At 43.7% G+C, this 20,468-nt stretch overlaps 1 protein-coding gene across 1 annotated transcript in view; it reads right to left on the bottom strand.

Moving 5' to 3' along the window:
- VWA3A (von Willebrand factor A domain containing 3A) overlaps nucleotides 1-18,203 on the bottom strand; it is a 46,163-nt gene extending 27,960 nt beyond the window's left edge. The window contains exons 1-9 of the mRNA XM_054993673.1: nucleotides 18,131-18,203; nucleotides 10,108-10,216; nucleotides 7,509-7,635; nucleotides 6,492-6,616; nucleotides 6,345-6,416; nucleotides 3,843-3,897; nucleotides 3,005-3,103; nucleotides 2,650-2,756; nucleotides 1,497-1,622 (exon numbers count right to left, since the gene is read on the bottom strand). Of these exons, the coding sequence (XP_054849648.1) occupies nucleotides 1,497-1,622; nucleotides 2,650-2,756; nucleotides 3,005-3,103; nucleotides 3,843-3,897; nucleotides 6,345-6,416; nucleotides 6,492-6,616; nucleotides 7,509-7,635; nucleotides 10,108-10,216; nucleotides 18,131-18,203 (893 nt within the window). The remainder of the gene's footprint in view (nucleotides 1-1,496; nucleotides 1,623-2,649; nucleotides 2,757-3,004; nucleotides 3,104-3,842; nucleotides 3,898-6,344; nucleotides 6,417-6,491; nucleotides 6,617-7,508; nucleotides 7,636-10,107; nucleotides 10,217-18,130) is intronic.
- Between the last annotated feature and the right edge of the window lie 2,265 nt (nucleotides 18,204-20,468).

Below are 20,468 nucleotides of genomic sequence, written 5' to 3'. Positions count from 1 at the left end.
TTGGGCTCTTGTCTTATGAATGACAATGAAACTGTTTTCTTATGATTAGTAGACATGGGCACGAATCAAATACAAGTCACATTTTGTGATGAATCGGATGATTCGTATATCGCAAAAACGTGTTTTGAGGAGCTGCATTTTTCATGAAATCCACGACTTTTGGGGCTGATTCGTTCAATTTGTGATGCCAGACAGGCTGGCGCCGATCCATTGATTCCCTAGGCAACATAGGCCTGGAATGTCTGCAGACCTTTTGTTGCTGTGCAACCCCAATCCTAGCCCACATAACCTTGATAGGCAGCTCTCCCTGCCAACCTGAGAGCTCCCATTCTGTTCTATGAGAGCAACGAGCAGGGTGGAGATGGACCTTCTGTAGCCATGGGAACACCAGTCTCATCCCTCCAAACCCTGTTAGGAAGGTCTGTCTGCCAACCAGAGAGCTCCTGTTCTGCTCTATGTGAGCATTTCTTATATAAGGCACAGCTCTCTGCCTCTTGCTTTCAGTTCCAGTAGACAGAGGGAGAGGGAGGAGCTGTTGCTGGGATTTGGAGCAAGACAGAGTGAATTTGGGTGCTTTGGGCTGGATTTGCTGCTGCTTCAAAAGAGACTGAAAAGACTCTTTCTTATTTTCTGGTCTTGTCCTTCCTGGGAAGGTTGTTGGGTGAGGGTGCCTTTGAACTCTCCCTTCAAGTTTGGCATCTCTGGGTATGAAGGAGGCCGTTGTAGGGCCCCGGGATCTGACAAATCACGAGCCTAATGTGATTTCGTGAAATGGGACAATTTCGTGAAAGTTCGTGGTTCGTGGAATGCAATGAACCACAAAACTCAGGGTTCGTTTTTTCCCCGTTTTGTGCCAATCTCTAATGATTAGCATGGGACAATGTCTGCGCACTACTTAATAATAAATGCATTCCATCAAGTTGCAACTGACTCATGGCAACCCCAGGACAATGGCATTTTCAAGGCAAGAGAGGAGGAAAGGTTTGCCTTTGTCTTCTCCTTCACGATAACCTCAATCTTCTTTGGTGTCCCATCCAAGTGCTAACCGTGGCCAACCCTGCTTAGTTGCCAAGATGGGGTGAGTTCAGACTAATCAGGGCTATTCAGAATGCTGTGTAATCCGTACAAGATTTATTTGCTTTGGGTCCAATATAGATGATTACCATTTGATTTTCCTCAGCATATATTTTCCCCTCAACCTCTTCTTGCTTTGGTTGAGTGCAGGTTAACCCCCCCCCACACACACACACACCTTTCTAAGATAAACCTGTGGTTTGATCTGGGATAATCTTATGTTTACTTCAGCAGTATACATAAGAACCTTACATGGGTGTGCTTTCAGTGTGTCAATTTCTCTCTTGCAGAAATCACCCACGATTTTCCAAACACGTCCAGATGAAGCTTTGTTTTTAAAAAGGTGGTAATGCCCAAGGTGAAATTGTCTAAGTGTTTTTTTTTTAATTAAACCAGAGCCAGGCATTCAGACAGAGACATACCAGCTTCCTGCAATGATCACCAGGGCATCCAGTTCTTTCAAAAGAAAGGCCTTCTTCAAGGCTTTCAGCAGGTTGCAACCCCCGCTGGGCTTTAGGCTCTTCACCCATTGCCTCGTTTCATATAAACTAGGAAGAGAACAAAGAGAAGAAAAAGATCTGTTGCAAAAATATTTTAGAAAATACACACCACATAGTTAGAATAAAATGTCAAAAATTATCCCATGGACAGAGCCCAAAAGTCACCCCCCCTTTCTTTTGGGGTTTTTTTTTTGAAAAAAAAAACAGTGAAGCCTCCCTCCATTAGCATTCCACACCCTGGGAAACTCTTACACGATGACTCAGCCCAACCCTACCTTCCTGAGTAGATATAAATTACCTGCCAACTTCTTTTCCACACTGTGACACTGAGAGATCTCTGTCTTTTGGTGCTACACCTCTGAAGATGCCAGCCACAGCTGCTGGCGAAATGTCAGGAACTACAGCGCCAAGACCACGGCTATACAGCCCGGAAAATCCACAACAACCGTATTACTTGATTGTTCACGCCACTCAAGTTTCTTCATCCCAGTGGGGACACAAAAGGGCTTAGCATCATTGGCCCCTCCTTCATTTTATCTTCACAAATTCTACCCTGTCATTCAGGCTGAGGAAGACTGGCCCTAATGAGCCAACGTGGCAGAACGAGGATTCAAACCTGCATCTCCAGTACTCTTAACCTGATACTCAACACTGGCTCACAAAACCATGCAACTACATCCAGATAAACAGGGCGGGGTGGGGTGGGGGGTGGACAGCAGCACAAAATATGTCCTTCAAATGCCTAACTCCCAAGAGCCTAGCAAAATAAAAACGTCTTTCCCAACCTTGGAGGAATGAAAACAGTGAGGGACTGCTGTACTTCATGGGAAATGGCGAGTTCGATCACTACAAATAAAAGAGCCCTTCTCCTAGAAATGTCATTTAGCTAACGTTTCATAGGCAGCAAGATGCAGACCCCAGGCTAATCCTGTTCCCAGAAATATCCAGTTGTGTAGCTAACATTTCATAGGCACTGTTGCACAGGCATTTCATAGTCACCTGTGCTTGGCAACTGGGTTATAGGGGTTTCTGTTGGTTATACAGAGACCACACAGTCACATAGTTCCTCACTTACACATCTACGTTGATGAGTCTGGACTCCTCCCAAAGAGGCGAGGCTTCGGTACCGAAGGAAAGAAAGTACAGACGCTTCACATAGCACAACTGCTCATCGACTAAACGCTGAAGGAATAAAAACCAAGCTATTAAGTCAATAAATAAACCAAGGCCAAAACTAGAGGCAGGAGGGGAAGGTTGCAGCTTGCTACACAGAATTAACTTCAAAGATATGGTTCAAGCAGCCAGAAACTGAGTTCTGCAGACATGGAACTCTTTCTTCAGAATCCACACCGTCCCTGTCTAATAACTTGTACCCACTGTTGCCATGCTTACTGAATATCAATGATTACATGTGCTTCAGTGATGCTTACCAGAAGATCTTTTTGGAAATCAAGTAGTCTCGGTCCACAAGTGATATTGGATGTATCAATCAGAACTCCAATTCTTCTTCCTTGTATAACACCAAACAGCTGGAGAGAGAGGCAAGGAAAAAGATGGAGAAATCCATAGCCCTTTTCACACTGCTTACCTGCTGCCAGAACGTTGCGAAATATCATGCAAAAAACGCGGAAGACAGAGTCTTCTCACAAGAGTTTTGCGCGACATTGCGCAAAACTCTCACGAGAAGATGCTATCTTCCACGTTTTTTGCACGATATTTTGCAACGTTCTGGCAGCAGGTAAGCAGTGTGAAAAGGGCCATTGTCTTGTAACAATCTAATTCTGATCCTTAGTGATTGCCTGCCTATAACCCAACATTTTATTTAACACAATGTTCCAATTTGAAGAGTTAAAACAAAAGAAATGAGAGTCAAACTAGATGGGCGCGTTTTTAAAGAATTGGAGCCAGGTTCTCCAGACCCAGCTTGGGTTCCCCACAGCCGCACAGCTGTTGTGGGGGAATGTTTATGTTTTATTCGATTAATATCCTGCCCTCCCTGTGAACAGGCTCAGGAATGGTTGTTAAAAAATAAAGGAGACCTCAAACTGCCTCCAAATACCACTACAGGGGGAGGAAAATCGCCTGCCTCCCTCCTCAAGTAGTTTTCCAAAATAGCAAGGGGGGGGTGTCTCCTTTTTTGCTGCATCCTGGTGGCAGCGTTTTTTTTTTAATTTAAAAAAAAAAAATACATATTTTTTTCCAGTTTCCATTTTTCAGACTCCAGCAGGTTTTTTTCTTCCTTTGGGAGAACAGAAGACACCATATTACCTTTCTGCTGTCTTGCAATAGCCACTGGATCCGTTTGTCATAAAGATCAATTGCTCTAAAAGAGACAAACAGAACACAAGCACAGATATCATGTGATTTATAGTGATGGTACAAGAAGCGGGTTAATGGTTTTCTTATTCTAAATCACAATTTAGCTGGGAGAATACATGAAGCTGCCTTACAGGCTCAGGTCAACATTCCCAAACTGGCAGCAGCCCTCCAGAACCGTGGACAGAGGTCAGTTTCACTTATGCTAATAGGAGATGCCTGAGATTGAACCTAGAAGTCACAGAGTAGGGGGACTGGTGGGGACCTAGCGGCCCCTCCAGTGAGCCCTCCAGCCCCACAAACACATCCCTTGCCCTCCTGCCCCAAGAATGGAGCAGGCAAGGGCCTTAAACTGGCTGCCACCACTCTGGTTTGGATGTTCAACAAGGGCCCAGTGCATCTCCCCTTCTAAACACCACCCCTTGGGGGCGGCTTGCCAGATGACCAGTCAAGCAAGAGACGTTAAAATGCCAACAAAGTAAAACAAACTCTTTTATTTACAAGATCATCAAACAAGGATGGGGGGGGGGAATGCTTGTGAGCAACAGATTTAATGGGGAAGATTCTTCAGCAAGCAGGTCAAAATAAAGACATGAAGGAGCTGGCAAGAAAACAAAGTCTCCTAATGCAGCTAACTGGCTCTGCCTGGGTCCAGCATAGGGTTGCCAGGTCTCTCTCCCTTCCTGGCAGGAGGCGGGGGTGTGTGGAAACCTGGCATTTACCTCATGCTGTCTGTGTGTCCTGCATGCACTCTCAGCACATGTGCAATGATGTCACTTCTGGGAGAGCTGTCATTGCGCCGACTGCACAAATGCTCCTACATTCCATGCGAGGCCAATTCAGCCTGTTTGGGGGCCGAAATCGGCCCCAAACAAAGTGCAGGAGCACTCACATGGTCGGCATGGAATGTTACTCCTGGAAATGATGTTGTCACGTCTCCCTGGGAGTGCACACACCGCATGTGTTCCTGGGGTGCCTGCCAGTGGTGAGCGACCACCGAAAGGCTTGCCACCTTGCTAGGATTGCCAGTCCCCCAATGGCGGTGGGGGATCCCCCACTTCCACCCTCCACCCCCCACCCCACTTACCTGGCCGGCAGGGGAGGCATGGGCCTCCCGGGGGCATGCCAGGTGAGTGGTGGTGGGGGTAGGATTCCCAGCTCCCTATACCCTCCCAGTGGAATGGGGGAACTGGGACTTAACCCAAGTAGAGTCCTCTCCTGCGCGCTTTGCATGTGCATGCTCCCAGAGAGGTGTGATGACATCATGTCAGCTATGTGAATGATATACTGAAAGGAGAGGGTCTTCCAGATACATGGAATGAGGCAAATATTACTTTGATACCAAAAGAGTCACAGGAACTGACTGATGTTAAAAACTACAGACCAATTTTGCTAATAAACAATGACTATAAAATATTGGCAAGAATACTAGCAGATAGACTTAAAATATGGCTAATGGACTTTGTAGGAGACGATCAGGCGGGGTTTTTACCGAACAGACAATTAAAAGACAATTTTACTTAAAAAATACTTAGAAAAAAGATGGGATGTTAAAGGACAATTATGGTCTTTTGAGTGTTATTAAGTAAGATAAGATATAATGTAAATCTTTACCATTACGTTTAAAATGACAACTAAGAGATAGTATTTGTAACAAGAAACGGGGGGTTGAAGTGCTGTTGGAAGTCAATAGAGGAAAGGGGGAGGGGAGGGGTGGGGAGCATATACTATATATATAGGGGATAATTAGTAAGTAAGGTGTAATAATATTATGTATGTTATGTTAACCATCCAATAATTTTTTTTTTTTAAATCATGTCAGCTATGTGCACGCTCCTGCAAAACACACCTGCAGCCACGGAAATGCGATCACTTCAGGAAGTGATGTTGCTGCACTTCACCAGGTGTGCGCTTTTTCTCGGGTTGCCTGCTGGTGGTGGGCAATTGCTGGGGAGACTGCCCACCACTGGCAGGCAACTGGTAAGCTTAGGCAGGGGTTAGAGGCTGGGAGCAGAGAACATGGCAACCCTACCAAGGGGGGGGGGGTCTTCCCCAGCAGCGGTACCTCAAATGGTGACTGTTTTTTTGGTCCAGAATCTGGAAATACCAGCCTGCTTCCAACCACTCAGGTAAGCTGGAAGCCTTCCTCCAACTTACAGAGCTGCCTTCCCACTTCAGTGGCTCTTCCACCACTTTGAATTGGAGGAAGACTCTCAACTTTGCTGAGCAGAGCAGCAGGAATCAGGCCAGTTAAGCTGCTCTCCACTGATGTTCCGTAACAATAAATGATATTCCATGGCACAGCAGAAAGGCCAACGTTTTGACAAAAGAATGTTCAATGCTGTTTGAAAAGGACAATTTTCCACAGAGTCATTTGCCTGGAATTAGAAGCATAATTCAGCCAGTTGATTTTCCCATTGGCTGTTACCAAAGGCACGGTTACTGGATACTTACGCATGCAGTCGTGTCTCAAAATCGGCAACGGCCTCTGCAGTAAACTCAATCTGCTCTGCCTCGTTTGCATCTCTAAGAATAAAACATTGAAAGATGAAGAGAAGAGCAGGGCCAACTGGCTTGGAAGGGAGATGGCCCTTGACTTACAGCACAACATTGCCTCTCTTCATCAAATCATCTAACGTGAGCTTCAGGCTTTCTAGACCATAACTTTGCATCCAGTCATTGGTGGCCTTCAGTCTGGGACAGACCACTGCTGTATCCTTCACTCTCTATTGGCCAAAAGGAGATAAAAGAAAGTCAGGAGGCAGGAAAAGTGCTATGGAGAAGATACACCCGATTTAAGACAGGAAAGGATGCTCCTTCAGTTGCTGCAGCAATGACTTGTGATTCATGAAGCCTGCTGAGATAAGCAGCCAATGCATATCCTATATTGCCTAGGCAATGAGCAGATAGAGAGATGGATAGAATTTACTCACCCAGCAGAGGGAGGATAGGCTACTGCATTGTAGTTCATGAATTTTCTAAAGTAATCTACCCATGTCTACAAGGGCACCTTCTCCCATACGAATCTGATGATTAGCTTAATATCAGTTTTGTGTGGCCCTATTTTCAGATAGGTTAGCCCCCAGAAGCAGGGCCTTTTTTGTCATGGCCCTCAACTGCAGAATTCCTTCCACAGGGAGATTCACCTGGCACCATGCTTGTTGAGCTTTAGGAACCAGATGAAAAAATTTCTCTTCCTTCCTTCCCTCCTTCCTTCCTTCATCCCTCCCTCCCTCCCTCCCTTGTTTGCTTGCGTGCTTGCTGGTTTCTGTTGTAGTTCTGGAATGGCTTTCTGCCTTCCCCTCATGCTTTACAAAAACTGGAATTATTGATGTTAGAATACCAAATGTGGCTTTTAATCTTGTTGGTCTCTAAGGTACCACTGGACTCAAATCTGGATTTTTTAGTGTTGATTTTAGCTCTGGTTGTTTTAATGTTTTATTCATTAACTCTTTGAATTGTTGCATTGTTTCTATGGCTTATTTGCTGATGCAATAAAGACTGATATTATTGTTTTGTTTTGATGGAGGGTTGAAAAGCTAGTCTCATGATTGTATATACTGCAGGTGAGAGTGACATAAATCAATTAGTTTCATTAATTGAAACATATTGCCTTACCAGAAGATCATGTGCCTGGTTGATATGAGTAATCAATAAGCCATGGTCGGATTCACAATCTGTTATGGAAAACTTCTGCCATGATCTTCGGCATTCTGGTGAAGGGAGTTTTGATCCTGCATTTACACTGCAAAACAGAAGGAGAGAATTCATCATGTAATATTATAAAATATTATGCTAACAGGAGAGTCTAGATGTCCTTTTTAGGTCCATCAGCTTCCCTTTCCTTTATTCTCAGACATTATCTGCACCTAAGCACAGTTTCACAGTTAAAAATCAAAACTTTTCCAGGTGGCCTGGTATTCATTGTTCCTCCCTCCCTGTGACGGCCAAGAGACCCTGAGGTAGGCCACCAAACAATTGCTATTTTTCATCAAGACAGATCAAGATGGGTAGATGTGTTAGTCTGTCTGTAGCAGTAGAAAAGAGCAGAAGTTCAGTAGCACCTATAAGACTAACAAAATTTGTTGAAGGTATGAGCTTTTGTGAGCCACAGCTCACAGCTTAAGAAGTGAGCTGTGGCTCACAAAAGCTCATACCCTACCACAAATTTTGTTAGTCTTATTGGTGCCTACTGGATTCTTGTATTTTTCATCAAGTTGTGGGAAACTTCTCAACACGGTTTCCCTCTGTGGGACAGTTGTGAAATAAGAAAAAACAAAGCAACAAACATGATTATTGAAAGCAGTTAGTTTCCGAATGCTACCGCTAGAACTTCTGCCAGTAAACCTTGATGGGTTTAACCCCAAACTGCCCCTGGTGCCATGCAGAGGTTCGAAACTGCAGGAGCTTTTTCACCAGGAGTTCCCAAGGCAGAGAGCTTCATCTGTCACATGCTCTGTCCATTGGTGAATCTTACCCCATTTTCTTCAAAAATGGCCTGTTGTCCAGTAATTTGCTTGTCATCGCTGTTTTGGCAAAATGTTTCAACTTCTAAAGAAAGAAAGAAAGAAAGAAAGAAAGAAAGAAAGAAAGAAAGAAAGAAAGAAAGAAAGAAAGAAAGAAAGAAAGAAAGAAAGAAAGAAAGAAAGAAAGAAAGAAAGAAAGAAAGAAAGAAAGAAAGAACAATCTATCTCCACAAATCCTATTGTAAAAATCAACTGACATTGCATTTTGATATTAGAGCGATCCCTCTTTTGTGAAGCCTCCTCCTGAGTGATGTCCCCCCCATCTCCCTCTTCATCATCTTTTAGGTACCATACAAAGGTCATCCTAGTTTGGGGTAGGCGGTCAATTGATTTTTTTCCCTTTCTTTTCACACCTTTAAAAAAATCTCTGCTAAGGCTTTGCTAGTTTTATTTCACATGCTAATGCCTCCTGTTCATTTGTGTTACATGTACAAACCATTGCTGTTTTTAATACTATTATTAGCATTAAAGGTAAAGGTGCAAGCACCGAGTCATTACTGACCCGTGGGGGGATGTCGCATAATGATGTTTTCTTGACAGACTTTTTACGGGGTGGTTTGCCATTGCCTTCCCCAGTCATCTACACTTTACCCCCAGGAAACTGGGCACTCATTTTACCAACCTCGGAAGGATAGAAGGCTGAGTCAACCTTAAGCCAGCTACTTGAACCCATCTTCTGCCAGGATCGAACTCAGGTTGTGAGCAGAGCTTGGACTACAGTACTGTAGCTTACTGCTCTGCGCCACAGGGCTCCCTATTATTGGCATTAGCTGCTTTAAATACTAGTTGGACAAAAAGGGTGGCATAAACATTTTTAAAAACAAATAATTCCTTTTCGTTTTCATGCGAGAGCTGGATTGGTGTTTTGTTTTCTGGCAAGATGGGTCCTGGCCCTTTTCTGTGAGGAGCATGAACTAGGGCTGCCAAACTCCAAGGGTGACCTGGAGACCTCCTGGAATTAAAACTGATCTACAGGAGACAGAGATCAATTCCCTGGTGAAAATAGCTGCTTTGGAGGATGGACTGTAATGCTATATAACATTATATCCACTCAACCAAGGTGACTCAATGAGAGGCCCCATCTTTGTCGGAACATGAAGTGGAGCCACTGGAAATTACCTCAGAGAATGCAACACACTAGAAGGGACTGGACAATACTGAGTTCTGGGTCCCACACTATCAAAGCCCTTAAGATTGTAACCAGTGCTCTTCTGTTTAGAGAAGCCTTCACTGTCTGCTGGGATGGGAACCAGGAATGATTCCAGGAATGATTCCATATTTATATTCCTTGCTGTTTCAACCTCCAAAATCTCCCCTTTGGATTTTGCTTCTCCCTGGTATGAATCAGTTCTGTGATTCTCTATTGCCTCCCCGTTCATTGGTTCCTGCACACACTTCAAAGTTTTCCGTCCATCCCTAAATCAATCCTGTGTGCCAAATGCATATTAAATGCATGAAACATTATATTTTATGTCTAAACGCCATAAGAAAACAATACAGTATTTGTATGCTGTGCCGAATATCTACAAAACCAAGAGTAAAAAGCTAAGAATTGAAACCGCTGGAGAGGGATATAAAACGATATAAAACGGAAAAAATGGGGATCTAATGTAGATCCAAGCCTTCAGGCCATTCCTGATCCATTTAGCTTTTCCCTTTGGCAGAGTCTCGTAGGAAAGTCCAGGACTCACCAGTTCTTTTCATGCCGCTCCCTGCCCTGCACATTGGGCCTTTTCTCTGGGGCACTCCTGGCCTGAACTGCATTTCTGTTGCCAACAGCAACGGAAGCAACCAACCATTCTCACCAGAGGAGGGAGGAAGAGACTCACTCAGCGGCAAGGGATCTTGCTCAGCACCGACACAGAGAGCGGGACGCGGGAGCGAGGAACAGTGTCATCCGAAGAACATTGCCCTGGTAGCATCGCTAGCTTCAGGTTGGGAAATTCTTGGAGGTTTGGGGGATGGAGCCAGGGGAAAGGAGGGGCCTCAGTGGGGTATAATGCTACAGAGCCTACCATCCAAAGCAGCCATTTTCTCTAGGGAAACGGGCCTCTGTTGTCTGGAGATCAGTTGTAATTCCAGGGGATCTCTAGCCACCACCTGGAGGTTGGCAACCCTATCCCTGGGAGTGAGCCTCACTGAATAGCCCTGAGGTGGATTCTGAGTAGACCCTCTTTGGACTGCTAAATGGGGTTGCAAAGAGAACTCCAGCTTCTAAAGCAGGAGCACTGGGGCAGGGGGAGGTTATCTGCTTGGAAACCATTAATCTCCAATGTTTGGAGCTGGGGCCATTTTTAGGAACTACCTCTGTTGTCACACTAGTTGAGAGAGAGATGAAATACTGAATCAAGTGTTCAAATGATAAATTTTATCATCAAGCACCTTGGAAACCTCTTGTTGAATTTATGGTGAAATGATGTACTATTGGGTTATTTTTGCTTATCATCATCATCATCATCATCAACAACAACAACATGATTATTTATTTATTTAAAATATTTCTATTCCACCTTTCCACAATGGGTTCCTTCACAGACTTGATTGTTTGTGGGCCTGTGCTTCTGTTAAGCTCTAGGCCCCGACTGAGAGCTACTGTAGCATACTGGCTAAGTGGTTGGGCTGTGAATCAGCATTGTGTTGGTTTGAATCCCGCTACTGCCATGAGCTCAGCAGGTGGCCTTGGGTAAGCCACTCCTCTTAGCCCCAGCTCCCCAGCTGGATTGTGGGAATAAAATGCTCAAGATGCTAGCTGCTCCAGCTGGGAAAAATATAGGCACTCCCAGGGCAGCTGAATGCATTTGGTCACTCCAGGATCCCTCCCCTAGCTCCAAATTAGCGGGGCTTCAGAGGTGCTATGTGTAGCTCATCTTGCAGTGACACAGGTGCTGGGGGTAGCTTGGACAGCAAATGACACAAGTATGTCTCCTCAAGTCTCAGAATCTAAGGAAGAGGAGGAAGACAGCAGAAAGGACAACAACACCTGCAGCAGCAATTCAGAAGAAGCATCCGAGGAGGAGGGGTCCTGTGGCTCATATCCTTGACCTGTTGACCCACCCAGAGATGAAGGCTCCGCTCTCTAATGGTGAGAGTGAAGGGAGTGACGTCTCCACTTGGATCTCCCTGCTCCTCAGGGGTAGGTGGATGGATTGAGACAGCCAAAGGAACTCTCTCGCCAAGCTTCCCAACCCCGGAACAGTCCAAACAAGGGAGAAGGGCCACAGTTAGGGGTGGTGGCAGCACAGATCAGCAACTTCTGTTGCAGACAGAAAATGTATTTTTGCTATGAAAGTGGGAATTGTAAGTGTGGCTGCCAGCCACTATCCCTGCCAGGCAATGGCCCCGTCCCCTTTCTTGACAAATGTGGAGAGGTCTGGGGAAACAGCGGTAGAAATCTTGATGCCCATGGGCTCCACATTGTAGAATGCTGAATGAAATGGGGGAAGACTCATGTCACCCTCAGACTCCGGAGAGCAACTGCCAGTCAGAGCAGACCAGATGGAGCTCCAATGGCCCAGCTGTACAGGATGAAGCTTCCTATGGTTACAGTGGCCTGACCTGAATAGCCCAGGCAAGCCAGATCTGGGAAGCGAAGCAGGGTTGGCCTTGATTAGTAATTGGATTGGAGACCTCCAAAGAAGACCAGGGCTGCAGAGGCAGGCAATGGCAAACCAGTTAGTCTCTTGCCCTGAAAACCCCACCAGGGGTCCCGATAAGCCAGCTATGACTTCATGTTACACTATGGTGGTGATATGCAAGCATCTCTCTACTGGAACAAGCCCTAGTCAGAGAGAAGAGAGTCTTTTATATGCAAGAAATCCCAGATCCTGACCCGGGCCTTTCAGAGGAGCACAATGGGAATTTCATTTGAAGGGGCTGTGTGCTTAGATTTCCTTTCCTAACAGCCCTAGCTATTAAACACTCCTGCTTGCCTGTAGTATTCCTCCTGACAGCATCCCTTCCCCCAGAAACACAGGGTCCTATAACCCGTTTAATTATCAGGCAAGAGTTAGAATCTCCAAAGCCAATTTCCACGAGAATGCTGGGGGTAGGGGAACAGATGGAAGTAATTGACAAATCAGAGAGGGATATGGAAGGATAACTACAATGAATCTTTGACATATGTGCTCTTTGAAAAAGAACCTTGGAAACAGACCTTATGAGGATCTGGACCGTCCGTTAGAGAACACAGTCACAGAACTACCTACGTGCACCTATGAATATAGGTCTTCTCGGGATCTGTGACATTCACAGTGTCTGGAATCACCATTGGACTATACCTGTATTGTACCTGTATGCAAGGCGAATTGAGTTCTATATGAGAAATAGTGTCATAGGATGCCATAAAGCAATTGCACTTTAATAATGATAATTATAGCACTTTGAGCACGGGACACTTTAATGAATTGTTTTTAGAACGCGTAGGATGCCTGTGTAATTGAGGTCAAGGGAGTTTGCAATATATGGTATAGTACTTGGTTGTATTAAGAGAAACAAATGAATATATAAAATCATTCATTACATCCCTTATTCTGTGAAAATAAATTAGTGAAACAGTGTTATATGCCTAATTAATATATCCTTTATTAATAATAATCACGGAGACATTATTACCACACGGGAAATTCTCTGTTCTGACATGATTGTCACTTTAGCAGAGAGTACAGACCTCGCATTCTCATGTTTTCCTTGGTTGCCTGATGCACGTTGATTTTAAACATAAAATGATTATCGGGCAGACCATTTGTGGAAATGGCTTGTGGCATTTTAAAAACTTGGTGCAATGGAAGGCTGTTCCAGGCACTGGCACCTCTGCTTATCAAAATGAAGTACTTCCCAGAGCATCAGTAGTTACCTCTTAGGGTCAGAACACATGAGACAAACTTCACATGCAGAGCACTTGATTGGTCCCGCAATCGCTGCTGGGAATGATAGCCTAACACCTCCTCCCCCCTCTCTGAGCGAAGTGGATTTTCTTGCAAAGATCAGCCGCTCCACTGAAGAGATTGTCTTTCAAAGAGATTCTCTCAAAGAGAGACTGATTCTCTTTCAAAAATCCAATCAGCTGGTTTTGCTTCACCTCAGAGACGGGGTAGGGTGGGGGGAATCCGAGCTGTGAGCCCCAGCCGGGAGACGAATGGGAGGGATGGATTTCTTGGCTTTTTCCTGTCTCTTGTTATGTAGTCCCCCCCCCTCCCAAGTTCTCAGAGGATTTTTGAAAGAGTGTGTGAGCGAGAGAGAGAGAGAGAGAGACTCCCCCTTCCCTCCCCAGCTGAGAATCACATTGAGCAGATGGTTTTTTAAACTACAATTCCCAGGGATCATTGCAGGATCCAACACTTGCCTACAAGTATCATGTGTTTTGACCCTAAGAGATGACCTTTCTTTCACGAGCTGTGGAAGTGATTGCTCCATCCTCCTCCTCAACCTCCAATGTCAACCAGAGTGAAATATCCTCACAGGCCAACACACTACTTCTATTGAACATACAAGATGGTAATCTTTCTTTTTATCTGTTCTTCCCCATATGTTTCATATTCCTTACAACAAGCCTGTGAGGTAGGGTAGGCAGAGAGAGAATGATTGGTGCTTTGTCACCTGTGAGCTTCATGGCTGAGGGGGGATTTGAACCCAGGCCTTTTAGGTCCTAGTATAACAGAAGAGTTAACAAGGAGCCAGAGAAGGATTTCCATCTGCTTAACTGAAAGAAATTAAGTGGTTTGGGGGCCATAATGATAAAAGATACTACTAAGGAGGATAAAGGGGATTACAGGTGTGGTGGAGGGATGAACTGGATATATTGTGAACAAAGCAGCTGAAAAAAGCAAAAGGCTAGAGGCTATGGTTATTGGTATTGGTTATTACATTGGTTACATTATATTGGTTAAGGTATTGGTTATTACATACAAAGCTCTTCACGACCTTGGCCCAGCATACCTACGGGACTGCCTCCCTTCCTAAGTCCCTCCACGGCAGCTTCGCTTATCTGAACAGGGTCTCCTGCAGGTGCCAGCCTCCATGTGGATGAAAACAACAGCAGCCCATACACGGGCTTTGTCTGTGGTGGCCCTACCCTGTGGAACGGCCTGCCTGAGGAGGTCAGGAGAGCCCCCACCCTCCTGGCTTTCTGCAAAAGATGCAAAACAGAATTATTCAAAAAGGCTTTTTACTCAGATAGGAGGGAAGTATTGTAGGGAGGGGGTCTCAGATGCTTCGCTAATGAGTTAGGGACCGTAGACTTCACCACTATGTTGCCTTGCATATTATCTGCTGCTTTAAATATGTATTCCTATGTGCTACCTGTTCTTCATGTTGTCTAATGTCAGTCCTAGAATTGATTATGTTCTGTTTCAGCAATTCTTCAACTTTGTATTGGATCCTTGCTAATGCTATGTCTTTGTAAAATCCTATGACTTGTTTATGGAAATGTCCTTGACACTGATTGTACTAATCTCACACTATGTAATCCGCCTTGAGTCTCAGTGAGAAAAGCGGACTATAAATGACATAAATAAAATAAAATAAATAAATAAAATAAATCGGAAAAAACACTGTATGAACCAGCTGCTCAACAGGGGAATTGAGAGGAAAGCTTACATATGCTAGTGTAATCACCATTTCCTTCTTGTTCCTGCAGAGATCAAGAAATTGAAAAAGAAGAGATCCATCTTCCGGAGGCTCTTTTCTTGTGGCAGCACTAGACAGAGGCCCTGAAAGAGACATTTGCCCCTCTGCAGGAGTCGTTCGGTCATCCTCTGCTTGAGGAGCCTGGCATAAAGGGCAGGGATTCTGAGCATTGCCTAACGGCCTATGGTTTGTCCTGTCCTATGCACCCAGTGGGTTCAACAGTTAGAGAACCACGTCTCACTGACATCTGGTTGGGGGAGAAGTGAAACTCTCCCAATCTTCAGTTTATTCGGTCTGAAGATGTGGACAGAATTCCTTGGAGGTTTGTGGCCAACCCCCTGCTTGTTTGTTTCTGCCAACACAGGCCAGTTTTCAGCACAGTGGCCCATGATTTCCTGCTGTTGGCAGGCTTGCTACAGAATCCGGGAGAAAAGCGTGTCACTGCACAAAACCCATGCATCTACAAACAATGAAAAATGCAAGTCTGCTTTTAGAAAACAGACACAATCATGCACCAAATGGGCATCAAAATGTAACAATTTGCATGAGGCCACAAAGAAAATACACCTGTCGTGGTAAACATCATAAAAAACAATCCCACATATTCCTACCACAAATTGTGTTAGTCTTATAGGTGCTGCTGGACTCTTGCTCTTTTCTACTGCTAAAGACAGGCTAACACAGCTACCCATCTTGATGTAGTCCCAAAATAACAAACTACCTACTTCCAATACTTATCTACTTACATACTTATATTATATACTTACATACTAATATACTTACATACTTACGGATATACTTATAAACTTTGCGATGTGGGATTCTTTTAAAGAAGTTTATTTATCCCATATATTTTCTCTATGAGGATTCTGTTACATGGGAGGCTTCATAGAGGCAATGTGCCGCCAGCCAGCAGGATTTCCTTTACAAGAAAGTAGGACAGCACCTATGAAGAGAGCGCAAGGTGTCTCTCTTAGCAATACAGGAGGAGGAGGAGGAGGAAGAGGAGAACAAGGGTGCAGGCACCAGCCTTAGCTCCTCCCCCTCACCCCTCTGACCATAGGCAGAACATGGAGGAAGTGAGGGGCCAACACCCCACTCTCAGATTATTGTAGTCATTGTTATTGTCGATATTACATTTTTTGCTGGTGTTTTCATTTTCTTTCTATATTTATTAATATTGCAGTTCCTGCTGCATTGATAAGAATTAGTTTAACAAAGTATAATATATTATTAGTATAATATTGCAGTTTGTACGATCTGATGTTTGTTATTTATTATTATTGATTATTGTTATTATTATTAGTTCTTATTATTTCAATTTCTTACTTCCTGAAATGTTCATAAATTGGAATAAAATTTAAATGTTCCCTCATTTTAGCACATAGTCACCAAATGTAGACAGACAAGAAGAAAGTTAGGGGAAACCCCTTCAATCTGGGCCGTTTCCACATGGCTTACCTTATTCTGCAAAATAGCGAAATCTCGCAGGAAGACGCTGTTATTGCGTCTTCTCGCGCGATAACAGTGTCTTCTCGCGAGATTTCGCTATTTTCATAATCCAGATTTATGCTGGTCTGGCTAAATCCAAACAAGTAATATCCTGTGAATAATAAAGTCTTATCTCCATAAACATACAATAAACAATATATTTATTAATTAAGTTATCTCCTATTATATAACCAGGACTCATACCACATATTACAATGCAATTATAGTTTCAATTTGTAGGCGTTATACATACTCCAACCAATCAATTAAAGTGTCTCGTGCTCTAAATCCTATTATCCATACTATTAAAGTGCAATTGCTTTCCGGTGTCACTTGACACAATTTATCATATATGGAGTCAATTTCGCCTTATATTTCAGTTCAATGTGTGTACGGTCCAAGGTTGATCCCAGACACTGTGCCGGTCACAGAAGACATGTAGACCTCAGTTGTATTCTTTTGGTGTACATATAAGGTTCTATGTCCATAGTTTTTTCTAACGGACGGTCCAGATCCCCATAAGGTCCGTTTCCAAAGTTCTTTCTCAAAGAACACAGTTGTCAGAATTTCCAATACACTTCTTCATGTTAATTTCCTTTCGTCAATTTCCTTCACTTTAATTGATTGGTTGGAGTATGTATAACGCCTACAAATTGAAACTATAATTGCATTGTAATATGTGGTATGAGTCCTGGTTATATAATAGGAGATAACTTAATTAATAAATATATTGTTGATTGTATGTTTATGGAGATAAGACTTTATTATACACGGGATATTACTTGTTTGGCTATAGCATTGACCGTGTTGCTCTGTTATTGTTAATCACCTGGTCTGGCTAAATCCAGCTTTCCTAGATCAAATTAGAGAATCCTGTATCCAATTAAGGAACCTGGATCAAGACCTCGAGATAAATTCAGGTTAATCTGGGTTAATCAGGGAAATGTGGCTTCAGCCTCTTGGCTGGTTGTTTCCCTATCTTCTCCCATGTTTTTTTCCAAAAGGAGAGGGGAGGAGGGAGTGAGGCATGGAGGGGGACTGAGTGGCCAATCCATGCCTGAGCTCTCTTTGTTTGGCCAATGGGATTTTCTTTTTTTTCCAACAACAACAGCAATAACGTTTACTACTTTATTTAAAATATTTATAGCTTACTTTTCCACAATGCCCAAAGCAGCTTATTTTCTATTTCTTCCTCTATTTAATATCGATATATTGTTTATAAACTAAGTAATTTTGGGGGTGGGTTATATTTGGCTTTAATATTTTATGCACATTTAAACACAATATTACAGTCCAATTATGTATTTAAAAGAGCTGCAGTTCTAGCCAGACTGTGAAGACAAAAAGATGGCAGCTACTGTGTCAAGACTGAGATCACTTCATGAAAACTGTTGGTTGGCAAGTGTATTTAAAAAATATTGCATGTGTCTGTGCCTCATCTACTTGCCACTTCCACAGGACTGTTCACAAAACTCTGGCTGCTCTCAGCAGTCATACAAAACAAATCTAGAAATATGTCCAGGGGTGATATGGACATTATGGCTACCAGGAATAGTCCCACTGAGCCGATATTCTTGGAGCTACCCAGGCAAGGCTCACCTGAGGTGACCCCTTGCAAGACAAGGTACTCCCTTTGTGTGAAGCAGCCGGGGATGAGACAAGACTTGCCCATGGTGGCCCTGGGTCTTGGCGAGGTTGCCCATGGCTATCACCAGACAGTCCTCCTGCCATGGTGTGTGTGTGTGATGGGGGAGTGAGGATACCTGTTTCCCTGAACCATTTGCCTTCCCAGTCCGCCCCTTGCAGCTAGAATTACCACATCTGACTGGGAAAATTCCTGGAGACTTGGGAGTGATGGAGCTCAGAGGGAATGCGATGGCATCCAGAGTGTCAGGCCCAGGCCACAGTTCAGCTGCCTCCAACTCCTCCCCTTCTTGTGAGGCCACTTCCTCTCACTAAAATTCAAATTTCCCACCTGACCGCACAGAGAGATGGTTGTGAATGAGATAGCAACGTTTGAAACAGATTCAGGACAATGTTAGGATTTCCTCTGCATCTGAAGAATCCCCAGAAAGGTAGGTAGGTGGGTAGCCATGTTGGTGTGCGCTAAAAGAGCAAGATCCCAGTCCAGTTACACCTTGATGACCAACAAGATTTGTAGGGTGTAAGCTTTCCAGAGTCAAAGCTCTGGTATCTGACAAAGAGAGCTTTGACTCTCGAAAGTGTATACCCTGGAAATCTCATTGGTCTTTATAGAGGTGCTATCGGACTCAAATCTTGCTTCCAAAAAGAGGGGTAACAAAATAATTCACATTGCTTTCTTTGGTCATAATGTTTCACACATACCCTCTATAATCCCATATTGCTGGGGAGGGGCACAGTGGGAGACAGAAAAACCCATACATCATAGAAAGTTTTATTTATTTATATTTATAGCTCATATTTGAAAGCTCAAACTCTACCACAAATTGTGTTAGTCTTACAGGTGCTACTGGACGCTTGCTCTTCTACTGCTACAGACTAACACAGCTACCTATCTTGATCTTTACTTATAGCTGAAATTGGAACCCGCAACCTCTTGGATGACACCGTTTCCTTGTTCTTTTCCTAACTCTACTCTGAGAAAGAGGCAACCTTTGGGAGGGCCATGAGATCCAGTGTGGTGCAGTGGTTAGAGTGTCAGACTAGGATCAGGGAGACCCAGGTTCAAATCTCTGTTCTGCCATGGAAGTTTGCGGTGTTATTTTGGGCCAGTCATACACTCTCAGCCTAACCTACCTCACCGGGTTGTTGTGAGGATAAAATTGAGGAGAAAGAAGTGAGCTGCTTTGGATCTCCATTGGGGGGGAAAGGCGGGGTATAAACAAAGTAAATATATAAATAGATCTCTGCTCCTGCCACACACAGCAGATGTGATTTTTTTGTGACAGAAGCTGAATAGGGTGCAGACCTTTCAAGGCCAAATCTTTCGCTGAAACAATTCCTCCCTCCCACCCCACATAGCAGGCAACTTGAATCCACTGATGCTCTTACATCACAACATGCACCTCCGCACCTTGCTGTTAAGATCAAGCCACTCCCACTACTTTCATTAGACAATTTATTTTTGATAAACTTGCTCAATAACAAAAATACAAGTGAAGAAAATTATGCTTGATTTATACAGTTCGTATTAACAGTTTGTTTTGGAAATTAATTGGAACATAAAAAAAATGTCCTAACCAATTAGAAATTCCGTAACAGTAACTGGGGTGGGGGGAGGACGGGAGAAGAGTGTAGCAGTAGGGGGAAAAAACCCCACATACACAGGATGATTTTTAGTACAGACTTAAGTTCTCTTAAGCAACTCCCAAGGCAGGGAAATCTTTAAAAATGACATTTTCCTTCATCTTCTTTTCCCCATCCTTCACAAGTTTTTCATTTTTAAGAAATGAACAGAAAACGTGCAACTGAAATGCACTCTTGGGGATCAGAGCGGGAACCCAGAGCTCTACCATGTGCTTGGAAAGAATTAATGCAAAATTTTTCATATGACTTACATCTGAAGAAGATACATACATGATCTCTACATCTTCTATGGGAGTTAACTGGCAGAAATAGGACTAACCTCTATGATTCTCCCCACCTCGCCCCCACAAAAAGGGAAGTTTGTATGCCAACAGGCTAGTAAAAATAGAAACTGTAGGATGCAAGACTTCAGGGCTTGCACTCAGCGTAAAACCACATTGCAAACACTTTCAACAGAAAAAAAAATCTACAGATACCCAAAGGTAAAATGGTGACAGAGGCCAGGATCATTCACCATAAGCCTGTCAAAATGACTTGAATGATTGAAAAAAAAAATATTACAGGTTTGGGCATTTGCAATCTCAAACCTTTCAGGCATGAAAGAAACAGCAGCAGAGGAAGAGTGTATCTAGAGTCATACAAATGAGCT

This window comes from Eublepharis macularius, chromosome 12, assembly GCF_028583425.1.
Source record: "Eublepharis macularius isolate TG4126 chromosome 12, MPM_Emac_v1.0, whole genome shotgun sequence".
Lineage (NCBI taxonomy): Eukaryota > Metazoa > Chordata > Lepidosauria > Squamata > Eublepharidae > Eublepharis > Eublepharis macularius.
The sequence above is the reverse complement of the archived record's forward strand: the minus strand, read 5'-3'. Positions and strand labels throughout refer to the sequence as shown.